Source organism: Pipra filicauda, unplaced genomic scaffold (assembly GCF_003945595.2).
Source record: "Pipra filicauda isolate LSUMZ 115617 unplaced genomic scaffold, ASM394559v2 scaffold176_size3548034_pilon, whole genome shotgun sequence".
Taxonomy (NCBI): domain Eukaryota; kingdom Metazoa; phylum Chordata; class Aves; order Passeriformes; family Pipridae; genus Pipra; species Pipra filicauda.
In genome coordinates this window covers 985,903-999,559 of record NW_024104283.1, presented here as the reverse complement: position 1 = coordinate 999,559, position 13,657 = coordinate 985,903, and the positions used below count along the sequence as shown (strand labels likewise).

Here is a 13,657-nt window from a genome sequence, read left to right as displayed (position 1 = left end):
GCAGATCACAAGTTCAGACATCTGCTAGATATCCTAAAAGCTGTCTACAGTGAGAGTATTTTGAGATGTTTTACAATTCTATTATTTCACCTAGAACAAGTTCTTCTCTAAAACACAAAACTAGACATAACAGAATACAGTTTTTTGGATAAAACTAACTTTCAGAGTCATCTGGGCAGTAAAGATGGGAATAGTGGCTTTTAATGTTGCCTGTAGCAACAGTTCAGTTGTGTGTAAGCAAATACACACCCAAATAGAAAGCTGAGCTGCAACAACAGGCATAAATACCAACGAGAGCAGGCTGTTCCCTGCTAGGAATCAGAGACATCAGCAGAAAGAACACCCTTGAAAGTTAAGCATCAAAACCATCACAAATTTGACCAGATTTCTGTATTTAAATTCAAAGCCATTATTATAACTACTTAGTCAGATCTCATGCCTGACAGAGGCCACAAACTCAAGAGTTCTGCATCAGTCAGAATATGCCTTTTTGAAAGACATTCAGCTTTTGAGATGACACTTAAAAAGCAACCAAATCACTACATATCTCTCTCCAATGTTCAACTACCCCTGCAGTGCTTTAGGTCCAGTCTGAAGTATCTGCTGTCAGTTATAGCCTTGCTATGCAAAGTCTACTACATTCAATCATTCAATGAACCTTCTGCTATGGTGTTCTTCTAACCCTGGTTCCATACTGAAAGCCCAGAAAGAGCACTCCCTCAATCGGTACTACCTTTGATTTTGTGATAACCTGCATAACTTCTCTTACCTTTCACTGCTAGACTCCCTTTCCCATAATTACATTTACAGTCTTTTTCTGATTGGTTGTTTTTTGTGCCCATATGAGAACAGGCCACAGTAGCAGCTGAATTTCATTCATTATATTTATGCAGGGATCAGGACCTCTTGCTGGTTCCTGGTTCTACAAGAAAATCTTCCACTAATAGTCAACCAACTTTCAATTTTAGCCAGTGTGGTGCATAATGAGCATACACTAGGTTATGCCAAAACCCACTTTCAGTGGCTTCAGAAACTTACTGAGTTTCAACACTAACAAAAAATTTCATATCATAAAGCAGTAAAATGGTATGGAACTTATAATTTGCAGTGGAAGATAACTCTCACCACCTAAATTCACCATAAAATGATCTATGTGTGTCGAGCAATTGGATTCTACTAAGCTGCAAGTTTATTCCAAGTACAAATGCCAGAGTATCTGCAGATATACGATGGGGGATAACCTCAAACTGAAATAAAGCTGCATCAACATGTATGTGCTGAGAGTATGAACTTTGTATTACTTGTCCATGGCAAACACTCAAATGATGATTCACATACATCACTATTCACATCTCTTGGTTTGCCTCAGATATAATCAATTATTCTAACTTGTTACACGCTAATTACTTACGGCATATTTCAAGGCCCATTTCAAAATCACCTCAGAGTAATTCATCAAAGAGACATTGGTATGTACAATAAATTGAGCAGACAGTTCAAATGTCTCAGGTGTGTCTATACCTGTATACCACATATACCAAAAGCAGTGAAAATGAGGGTTCCTTAAATAATTCCTTCAGCAGACATTCATTAGATTTTCCAATGCACAAATGTCAGGGTACAACTACGGTGCATGACAGTTTAACTTGATTGACATCTATGAAAGCAAGTGTTTCTGATATTAAGTGAATTATAAAACACATCAGACGCCTCCTAAAAATCTCTTGATAGCAGTTTAGTTTCCCCCATCTGAAAAGAAGCTTGAATGTAGAAGTAATCAACAAATCTGAGCTGCACATGTTTACTTTAAGATAAATGGAATTTAAATAAGTACCCTCCTTCCATGAAGTTACTTAGGGAGTTTCTAGAGTCAGGCCTTAATGGTGAAATACCTGAGCTTCTCCACTTCATTCAGAAGTCCGTACAAGCTGTTGAAATTAGTAATAACAACATGAAGGACAGGCAGCTGAATTCAGTACCAGCCAAACCTGTCAGACTTCAAGACTAACCCTAGGATGGAGCACTGCCTTAATCCAACTTCTGACTTAAGTGAAAGGCCTGGAGAGCAAGACACTGCCTCCATATCTGAGCAGGAGAGCAACATTCCAGCTGCCAGGCACGACAAAAACCGAAGTACTGCTCTGCAGCGTGGCAACAACCACCCTGCCCCACAGGGAGCGAGTTCTCCTAACACAACAGATTTTGTAACCCCTAGCTGTACAAATTGCCTTGGCGAGGCTGAGCAACAGCTTCATCCCAGGTGGCTGGCAGGATGGTGCTGGAGACTCCTCTGCACCATCCATGCCCCTGAAACCAACTGTTAATACTATTACACACAGAGAATCTTTCTCCAAATCCCTCTACGTATGATGTCAAGGACGTGCAGCTCCAAACAGGGTCAGGAAGAACAGCCAATAAAATAATCCAGACATAGGTAACTCACTAAAAATCAGCTTTGCCCATGGTTAGCCCAGTATTCACCTTCTCTAACTTTGGGAGGAAGCGGGGAGGGGGCACCAAAAAGTTGACCGGCACTTGCAGATTTGTAGCATGATTAACAGAGAGGATGAGGGAATAAAATTTTGTTTATAGGAAAGAGAGAAAACAGGTTCATCATACCCCTTTGTGACTGTGATTCCTAGTATCCAAGGGACCTGCGAACTTTCATTTTGTGACTCCTTTTAAGGTTTTTGCCAAACATCAGTCCAGAGATAGGGAGAAATGGATGCTTTGTTTGAAGGGCTCTTGCCCTTTTCTACACCCAGTGGAGGTTTGCTCTTGTACCTTGTGTCTCTTTAGTTTCACTCATGTTACCTCCCTGACTGCATCTCAATTAAATTTACTACCTTCTGGTTTCTTCTGGTGTATGAACTACTCAACACCTAATTATTTCCTTAATATCACTATCCATAGGTACACTAGAAGCAGCCAAATTTACACTGTGGACTAATTACTTGATAACTAGGGGAAAACCAGGCTGATTACACAACTACAGTAAACAAATGCCTACATTAAAAAAAAAAAAAAAAATCCGGAAAAGTTCTTCCAGCAAGTTCTAAAACAATTAACTAAAACATAGAGGCTTCTTCAGGAGTTCTGGCAAAAGTTTGCTGTGTTTATGGATAAAGAAAAGGCACATTGCAAGTGTACAATTCCTGTGATTTTGATCACTATTAAGTATAATTTTGAAGAGCTTTTAAGCAGAGAGGAAATCAAAATTGTACAACAGTTGGTTTTAGTACTTGCTTGAACTTGTAAAGGGTGTTACCTGTTGCTAGTAAATACTTCCATTTTCCGCCACTTCACATTCTGCCAATTTAGAAGTAAAGATCAAACCCTATTTAAAAGAAGAAAAGCCTCTCCTATTTTCAGGCACTTTGGATTACTTACTCTCACCCTAATGGCAGAAAAATAATTTTTGGATTTTATGTTTGTCCAGTCTCTGAAGAATGCTCAAAAGCAAAACATTTTCATTTTTAAAGAAGTCAATACTCATAACCTTAGGATAATTTTTTCAGGCTGCCTTTACAATGGATTTAGCAAAGACATTAAAATATTGCTTAGAAACATAGTTTAGAAACACAATAGCTGAAAATTTTAATACAGCTAGTGCTCAATTACGCCAAAACAGAATATTCACTCCCCAGATGCAGAGCTGGGCTGTCTTCAGCATACTGTTTAGAGCTGCAGTTGAGCTCAGAACTTGTTCAGCAGTATCTGTGCACTGCAGTGTCAGGCTTTCTTTTCTTTGATATACCCTTTAAATTACAGAGCAATCATTTGATTAATTTTAATTATGTGGGAAATACAGATCATCTGTTACATCTGTTACTGCTCTAACTGCTTACCCCAGACACCTGTAGTTAAAAAACTGCAATGAAAGGTTCAGGGCTTCTTATATTTTTGACTTTTTATTTTAATGAAGTACTTTCAATACGATACCAGGAAGGTTACTTCGAAATATTATGACAAGCTTTTACTGAATCTGTCACAATTCACTATGTCATCGTCTGCATTACAGTCTAAACAGCTCAGTAAATTGCTCAGTGGATTATTCACTGCTCTATGACAGATTTCTTGGAAAGAAGGATATAAAAAAATCTTCTACCTGAACAGATGGTTAACACTTAAAATAAAGCACTGTATTACCAAACATGACTTAACACGAATCATTCAAGCTTTCTGACACATTAACATTTAGTAAGAACACCACCACAAAACCCCCAAATACTCATAACCTCTCTGGAAAGAAAGAAAAGGTTCATAACCACCTGTTATGAACAATGCATCTAAATTTTTAAAAAGCTTATTGCTACAAATTACATCTTTCAGAGACTACAAGGTGAAGACTACAGGAGCAGTGGCAGAGTCTGTGGGACAAGTTTAGTTCATAATGACTTCTATCCACCTTTGCCATCAGAGTATTAGAGTCACTCTTAATTACTACAATACTCAAACTCAAGTATGATTTCTACCTCAGCAGCAACAGACACATTTACTAGAACAACTGCACAAAGGGCATGATAGGTAACCCACAATTTGTTTCCCAACCTTCTGAGGTGACTCTTTCCCATTAATCTCCCTTGCATATTACAGAAGACAAAAGACCACAGCGGCTTCAAAGGTCACCAGGCAGAAAAAAACCCTGCTGTTGCACCATATTCATATACAAATTAAAAGCATTCCTCTGGAATGCACTGAGCTTGATTCTGCAACCTTTATCCAGACAAAACTTGCAGAGATATTGCACAGATAACACACAGAAAGATTTAGGGAGCGGCTCGGTAAGCAGAACTTTCAGCAAGTAACCTGCATGCACACTAGGCAGGGAGACAGACTACACGTCTCACACTCTTTTGGTTCTACTACTTTACTTAATTTTGTGTATTTGCAACCATGATTGCTAATACTTGTCTGTATTTCCAAAATAATTTGATACAGTCTGCAAGGCTCTGCAACTCAATTTGCAACTGATGTACTAGACAAATCAAACAACAAAGTCTATCGGTTTATCAATGGCATGTGATAGCGCTCATGGCACAAAGAGTTGAAGAGTTGGATTTGTTAATGGCCATGGCCAATGCAACATTTTGGGAACAACTGTGTTAAAAAAAACTCAAACAAACAACAAAAACAACACCACAGCACTAAACCACCCCTAACCTAGAGCATTCAATTCAAAAGCAATGTTAATTTTCACAGCAGTTACTCTCCTTAATATCAGAATGTATAAGTGAGCATGGTAAGAGTTATCTCCATTTTACACACAAGTGAGAGAAAGAGCAAGGAATCTGCCTGTGGTTAAATGCAAGAAGCCTGGAAATTAGTTCCAACACTAGCAATTATTTTCATAGCAATTTTGCTGTTGAAATGCTTAAAATGAAATACAGTCACAAGAACAAGTTATTTCTCCCTCTCTGATGAAATGTCATCTCATACTTTCATACTTTGGGTATCAATAAGTCAGCGTTTCCTGGGACCATCTTATCATGAGAAGAAAGATGATTTACTGTACACATTCACAAAAACTTTACTTTTCATATTCTGCAGTCCAGGGCAGAAAATTTTACCTGGAGACATAGACATTAGAAGTCAGTGTTGAAAAATATCTGCAAATACTATCAAATTCTAAAAAGAATAGCACATCCAAAATTAAACAGTGATTAAAAATATCACTTACATGCCACTTAACACATTTATAGACTGTGTCCTCAGCCCATATCCAGTGTCTTTCAAATTGGAAATAATTCCTAACACATTAATATTGGAACCCTTTGATCCAAAGTCTTTTTCACTGTACATTATCATATGGGAGCTTGTGAAGTCCTGTTAAAACAAAGAGAAGCACCATAAGGAAAATGCCACGACATCTCAGAGCACTCAGTGGATGCCTACAACGAGTTCTTGGAACTTACGCCAACAATTGGTCGCAGTGACTGCACCTCCTCATCATAGCCACCCCAATCTGTCCAATCCCGATACGCTCCTTCTTCCAGCAAGTACTGATGGCCTTCAAATCCAGGCTTCTCATAAGCGACCCAACTAAACAACAACAGCAGAGTCCGCATGTGAAAATGGACAAGAGCCACTCCGTGTTTTTATGAAGCAGATACAGATGTGTGATATTTGTTCCTTCACTGTGAGTATTTTCAAATTTAACCCAGGAATATACCTCAACCCAAAAACTAGGAAAACAGATAAAATAAACAAGTATTGAATTTATCCACTGCAATTTCCAGCCTATGGAGTTACTATTTCAGCTGAAGGGGAAATACCGTTTTTTCCAGACTTACACTCCTCCCAGTACTTTCATGGATCCCACTGATGTAAGTGGAAGTCTCGTCTTTTCTTCTGATTCCTTGTCATCAAGCATAAAGATCTCAGATTCTACTTCCACATGTTTCCCTTCAAAGAAAGGCTTCTCATAAACAATTATCTGTAGTGGAAATAAAGTAAAAGAAAAGTTGCAGAGAGCACGATAAATTCTGACAACAAACAGGTTTTTTTGCATGGGCACACAGGGAGAAAGCAAGATGATGAAACCAACTAGTGGGATCTCTCTATTCTCCATAAGAGGTCTTTCCTTTAGAGATGCAACTTGGGGGCTTGAATATTCATTACCAATCTGCATTATCCAGACTGCTGTTAATACTGTCATATATGTATGCGATGGATGCATAAACCTGACAGAAATTGCAATTTCATGGTGTGGTCACACACAAAGGGACTAGCCACTAAGCCATCAGTAGCTGGTACACAATCAAGACATACTTATCTACCCGTACATAGTTTTTGCAGTTCATGTGTTGTAAAATAGCTTTAGACACTCAAACGCTGACTTTTACCTTTGGCTCTCCACTGAATTCAACTTTGCGACCACCCTGCAAAAAAAAAAAAAAAAAAAAAAAAAAAAAGAAGAAAAAATAAGCTGTCTATACTTAGACAATTTATAGGCATCTCTAAGAGTTGTCGATTCTTTACAAAAAGGCAGGATTAAGATAAATCTTCCTTGCAGAGCAGAAGCAAAAATAAGAAGCAGATTAATGGCAGAAACGGATGCAATCAAATGTTGAATGTTCAAGAATTTTATAGACTAAAAATTTTGGGGCTTTTAAAGAGTTACATTTATGTAAATCTTGAAAAATCTAGCCACATTAACACATTATTTCTAACACGTAAACATAGGTCATTTAACTTGCAAGTAAGAACAGTATTTTACCATTTTCAAGGGCCTCATTGACCTAACGTAGGCTTCCTTCTTCTCCCAAAATGCTAAATTAGGATATTCACCAGGCTCCAACATTAGAGGGACTCCCTGGAAACCAGGTTCTTCATAAAGAAGCCATCTAAAGTAGAGGGGGTAGAGGGAGAAAAGCAAAAGATAAAAACCCCAAAGCATTTCTGAACAGTAAAGAACAAGACAATATGCTTACTTTAGGAAAGACATCATTGTATCCGTAACAAAACTTTGTTTCTTTACCATTAAAATTGCCAATTACAAGCTGGCACACTGACAAAATTCTCTGCCTGTGCAGGAACCAACACATGTTTTGTTTGAACAGGCAAAAAACCCCAAAACAAACCAGCACAATGAACAGTTAAAAATTTGACTCTGTTTTATCTGAAGGCAACCCATGTTTTAGGCTGAAATATCAAGATTTAGGGTTATTCTATTATTTTTAGAACACTTTTAAAATGCAGAAGCAATTTGCAAGAACTTAAAGAACTTTACTAACCTAGACTTTGGATTTGATAGCAAATCTATTCAGGAAAAAATTCTAAACTTATGTTATTTACTAATACACAGAAAAACCTGACAACTCCTTAGAAATCTACTTCCTTACAGTTTGTATCTGCTAACAAATCTGCTTTGAATGACATAACTTCCAGAATTCCTGATAGGGACAGCAAGAGTAGTGTTTCAAAGCTTTTTCAAGAAAATCTTAGGCAGTAATCACTTGCTGGAAACAAAGAATCATAGTGCTGATCTCTGCATAAGGATGTCAAAGTATTTCTTCAATTTAAATGTACTGATCTCTGAGAAGTACAGCATGGAACAGTGTAAAACACACATAAACAGGAACACTTTATGCAGCCAACCCTTTAATTCATGTAAGGATCATAATGTATAAATCTGGTGATATCGAAAAGATATTAAAATAACGCATCACTTTATCATGCTTAAAAGACAAATTCCAACCTGATGTAAACTTGCACAGGTTGGTATAGTTTCGTTGCAGATACACAGTTCCAAGAAACAAACAAGGTGCTTCAGTTTTACTACTGCCTGTAGGTGAACGTTTGGTATATTGTGTGCCCTGTATTCACACTGCTCAGCGAGCCCTCAACTTGTGGCTGGTCACAAGTCTTTTGAGGAGTGTCTGAGGGAACTGGGGTTGTCTAGTGTGGAGAAAAGGAGACTCTGGGGAGATCTCACCTCTCTCTACGACTACCTGAAAGGAGATTGTAACCAGGTGGGGGTTGGCCTCTTCTCACAAGTAACAAGGGATTGGACAAGAGGAAATGACCACAAGTTGCACCAGGGGAGGTTTAGACTGGATATTAGGAAAAAATTATTCACTGAAAGGGCCGTCAAGCATTGGAATGGGCTGCCCAGGGGAGTGGTGGAATCAACATCCCTGGAGATATTTAAAAGATGTGTAGATATGGCTTTTAGGGACATGGTTTAATGCTGGACTTGGCAATGCTGGGTTAATGGTTGGACTGGATCATCTTAAAAGGTCTTTTCCAGCCTAAATGATTCTATGATTCTAACTTCACTCCAAGAACTGAAACACATGAAAGACCAAGGAAGAGTACAGTCAGAAGATAAAGGTGCATTGACTCATTTTTGTTGGCAGCTTTTAACAAACAGCAATTAAGCATGAACACTGGGAAACTTTAAGAAGATACAACCACACCCACATGGCAAGGTGACTCAGAATCAGAGCCTCCCTCACGGCCAATACAGTGAACTTGCCATGCCTATAAACTAAAGGCAAAAAAAACCCAAGCCAAAACCCTGCAACATCCAAAAAAGCAGCAGCAACTTACAGACTTTCTCATGCAAGTGACTTCTTTCTAAACTGGACTAATGAACAGACATCTGAGAAAGACAGTTGAAAAATAATCTACTTTGCTTTCTGGTGCTTTCCCTCGAGCGATCCAAATGCAACAAAGAGAGATTAAGACTACAAAGGTTTACACTGATTTAGTACAAAAAATGCTGTCACACTGATGCAAAAGACAGACAAGTCAGAGATGTGCGTAGGCTCTGTGTCCTTTCAAAATTTTTTTTAATTTTACCAGTCACAGATAGCTTTTAAGTGAGAGACAGGAATAAAGTTGAGAGGTTGATGAAGTGAATTAATAATCAACCTCCAAATAACACATCCGATTTCATTATTCTTGGGAGACACGTAATTTGGATTAAGCTTGCAGTTCACCAGAAGTAACTTCCTGTCAGAGAACCAACTACTTGGACATCTTAAATTTTGCCTATATACCAAAATGCTTCATTTTTTTTCCAGAAATCAAGGCGTAACTATTTAATTAGATAAAATACCCTTTGTTAACAACTAAAATGTCCTATATATCATGTGGCATATTTGAATACATCTTTGCAATGGTATGTAACACCTGTCTTTAGCTGGGCAGTTTTTGATAGTTAGACCATCTGCAGCAAGTGCTATCAGTGCCCAAACAGAACATGGCTATCAGGTAACAACTGAGGTCTATAGACCCTGTTCAGCAGGACCCAACATCATGGAAAGTGGTTCCAGTCTCACTTTTTCTGAAAACAGCCTCCCTCTTCTGCGTACCATCAGTACCACTTTGAGGCATATCTTCCATAATGATTTACAAGTTTGTTTAATAAGTCATCACAACTAACATTAGTACAGCACCTGCATTGTTCCTTAGAGGTCTCCTTTCTTGTAAAAGCTTTCTTGGTTCATGACATTACCCTCCTAACTCATATGGTGAGATATTTTCAGGTGACATAATACATGTCCTAAACATCACGATAAAAACACGGATGAAAATGCCCTGTGAAATACAGGAATGTCATATGTCGACTCTGTAAAGCATTAAGCCTTACTTCTTAACAGAAGGACTTAATTATTTTTCTTCTTTTAGTACGATGATTTCAAGTTCAGAAGAAAGAAAGTAGGAAATGTGATCTTATCATAACAGTTATGGTAAGTGTGCCTGAATGAGAAAGAGCAAGAGAGGCAAACTCATTCCTTTGCTGCAAATACACAGGGGTTATTTGGTATTTACTACATGCAAACAGAATAAAAACTAACAAAACATTCTAAGAGGTCAGCCTCTCCAAGAGTGAAGCATTACACTGATGCATTAATGCTACTGTCAACAAAATACTACCAAAATACAGGACTAGAATAAATATAGCCTGCTTGTATGTCTGACAGGTGTAACCAATGGTTTAAAACAAATTCCTTTCATAGCATTACACATTCATAGAGAACTACGTACTTACATGCCCCAATGTACTTTAATAGAACAAGTCTTCTGAGTGGTGCCAAACACCCCAGTTTCTTCAGTGTCATCAAAAAAGGAAGTCACGATTCCTAACCCTTCAGGCTCTGTATACAAATCAATTCGGCAAACCCTGTAATCCTGAAAAATGAAGATTGCCATAATCACTTAATCTGTGCTGTGAGTTCTGTAATTATTGTGGATAACTTAATCAGTTTTGAAACACCTGCTTATTTTAAATTGTTTTCCCCCTCGTCAATTACTACTGCTATTAGATGCCTATAATAAAAGTATAGCTAAGCCAGTTTGCCTGTCTCTGTTTGGACCAAGACAGTCAGTCAATCTCTAATCAGCATTTACATTGTTTACTTTCTGCCATCTAGGCAGGAATGCGTCTTCTTTCATCAGTTAACATCTCCCCCAGCAAATTAAATCCTAAGATAACACTAAGCAAGCCATCCTTGAAGAGAACTTCAATTTAAACAGGAATTGTAGTTACAAGCAATATATAGTCCTCCTTTTTCCCTTCCTAGTCAAATAACTTTATAGCTCATGCTTGTTTTGGCAACCTGCATAAGTAACTGCTTAATGGTAGGTTAAAAGTGCATGCAGAAAGGTGTTCCACCATGTGTGAAACTCACTGGTAAGTCTGCACATACAGGGCTATTTCTTGATTATCAAGCAAGGTTTGGTGTTTGACCCTGAAGTTTGTACTGAGTATAAGCTTGGTTTATACTGGGGGGGGGGAAGCCACATACAGGTACAGAATTATTGATGGTTTTCTGCGATGCTTTTCTTGTGCCTGATCAGGGTACAAAGTGTATGCTGTATGTAGCTATTCCAATAAAATACAGTTTCCTGCCCTATCTTTCCAGTGGATGTTACCATAATTCCCGTTGTGCAAAAGCCCCCACATGCATTTTGTGATTAAACGAGAAATTCAACATGGAAAGTTGTTTCATGCATTTGTAACTCACATTACACTTGTGACCTAAGACACCAATCACACTTTGTATCAGTATCAGACATCACTTAAGATCCATACAAAATTTTTTTTACCTATATTACTTGCCTTAACAACATGTCTTATTGAACCAATCACTGCAGGCTTTACAGATTTGCAGTCATTTTGTTCTTCAGAAGTACCTGCACCCCAAATATCAGGGAGTTCCAGCTCTCCTTCTTCCAATGGAATAGATGGGCCTTCAAAATTTGGTTTCTCGTAGAGTATCCAGCTTAAAATAAAAAATTCTGATTTTTAATGGTGGTTTATCAAGTGTCATTTGCAAAAATCATGCTCCTATTTAACAAATCCTTTAATAAGAAGTACTATTTCCAGTCCCTTACCATTTCCCCAGTACAGCTTATTTGCTCAACACTGCTGATGCAAGTCATTCCCAGTCTCTGATACTTTTAAAAGCAATGATAAAAACAAAGATGTCTACTGCTGAACTGTAATTTCATCAAAAACTCCTCCATCTTTTTAAACTGGTGATTTTGGGCACCAAAGACCACTGTCTATGAATACCAGACTTCTGTATGAGATACTAATCAGAACCAATTTGTAGGTCAGTCAGAAAACACTGACACTGCAAGACGCTGCATCATGTATAAACAGACAAACTACTTGGATCCTGTGAACAACAGCCTGGAGTTCCAGAGTGGCTGGTGTAGATGTGCCAAAGACTGCTCAAGTACAGTTTCAAGTACACAAGTGCACAAAAGTACAAACTTCATTTTTAACACCAGGTTGGAAGATATAACTAGACAAAAACTTTATCCATCTGCAAATACAAACCCCTCCCTTATGTTCGCAACTGAAGGGAGGGGGGAAACAAGCCCAGTCCCTCTAGTCCATGCTGGAAAATACGACCTGGTCTACACAGATCAAAAGGCTTTCATTCCAGTTTTCTGAAGTTAAACAGCAATCAGTATGCTTCCCAGTACCTCCTACTGCAGCTAGCATTTGTTTTTGCAGCTTACTATCAGATCATTACTTCTGAGAACCTGCTATTTGACTGCATGATAGCCTGGCCACAACATAACTTGCCATGCTAGCCACACTACTAAAGGCCATTGTGCTGATGCTATGAAGAAAGTCAAAGATGAACTTGTTTTGAATTACTCTTAGGCAATGTAACTTTTAGAGCAAAATCCCTCTGGATTTCTCAGAAAAACGGTCAGTTATTTCTACAGCACCATCTTATTCCTTTGGACATGAAATTAATCATGTTAGACCTGGCGTTAAACTTATCTGCTAGCCTTTTAGCCCAATCCAAATACTATGCAAGAACCCCTAATGGGCAGAGGAGTCAAAGACCAGCATAGCCGGACAGAAGCTGTTATTTCATCCCACACCTATGCCTGGTGAAATCTTGCACCCCTCCAGACGGTAACACTCATTCAATTAGTCAGTGAAATAGGTTTCCCAGCCCAGAACTTCCTCTTGCAGAGGTAAAATGCCATATTTCTTGCTCATAGGTGTTGATGTTACATTGCCATTTACAAGGCAGACTTAATGTGAATTACATGCCACCTCTGTATCAAAACTTTTTTAGACAGACCAATGATAAAGAGCAAAAATTCATCTCTTACCATCCTCTGATGACTTTAATAAAAATTGTTGGTGACAGAACCCAAGAACTGCAATCCAGAACATCATGGAAAACTTCAATACTAGTTTTTTGACAGTCTGAGTCACAGTATATCACCAGCTGTGTTTAAAAAAACAAACAAACAGAAAAACACACAGCAACAATATATAGTTCTATCTTCCTATGCTTTAAGTATAGAAAGGAACAGTATAAATATTAAAATTGATCTTACCTTGCCAGGTCTGGGATTGATTTTACTTTGTCCATTTCTTGAAAGTGTCTAATAGGCAGTGGGGAGAGAAAAATCACCAAAAAAACAAACAAAACCAGAAAGATATTCAATAAAGATGCTCAGCCATAAAAAAATAAGGCTAGTAGACCAAAAGAAAAACTAGTCTGAATAGTAAAAAGCTACTAACATTTCAGCTATACCTACTTATTGCTTCCATCTCTTCTTCCTCTTGAAGAGCAGTATCTCTGCTATATAAATATATAAATTTACACACTTTTTAAACTTTGAATTATCATCTCACTGAAGTTAACTAGCCTCAAATCCTTCTGGA

At 38.0% G+C, this 13,657-nt stretch overlaps 2 protein-coding genes across 3 annotated transcripts in view; one reads left to right on the top strand and one right to left on the bottom strand.

The window, feature by feature from the left end:
* Positions 1 to 13,657, bottom strand: part of CRYBG1 (crystallin beta-gamma domain containing 1) — a 64,280-nt gene that overhangs the window by 18,467 nt on the left and 32,156 nt on the right. The window contains exons 5-13 of the mRNA XM_039379787.1: positions 13,327 to 13,374; positions 13,096 to 13,214; positions 11,573 to 11,735; positions 10,502 to 10,641; positions 7,220 to 7,346; positions 6,846 to 6,881; positions 6,294 to 6,436; positions 5,916 to 6,042; positions 5,681 to 5,826 (exon numbers count right to left, since the gene is read on the bottom strand). Of these exons, the coding sequence (XP_039235721.1) occupies positions 5,681 to 5,826; positions 5,916 to 6,042; positions 6,294 to 6,436; positions 6,846 to 6,881; positions 7,220 to 7,346; positions 10,502 to 10,641; positions 11,573 to 11,735; positions 13,096 to 13,214; positions 13,327 to 13,374 (1,049 nt within the window). The remainder of the gene's footprint in view (positions 1 to 5,680; positions 5,827 to 5,915; positions 6,043 to 6,293; positions 6,437 to 6,845; positions 6,882 to 7,219; positions 7,347 to 10,501; positions 10,642 to 11,572; positions 11,736 to 13,095; positions 13,215 to 13,326; positions 13,375 to 13,657) is intronic.
* The window catches only part of RTN4IP1 (reticulon 4 interacting protein 1), an 83,523-nt gene that overhangs the window by 43,506 nt on the left and 26,360 nt on the right, over positions 1 to 13,657 (top strand). The window lies entirely within an intron of this gene.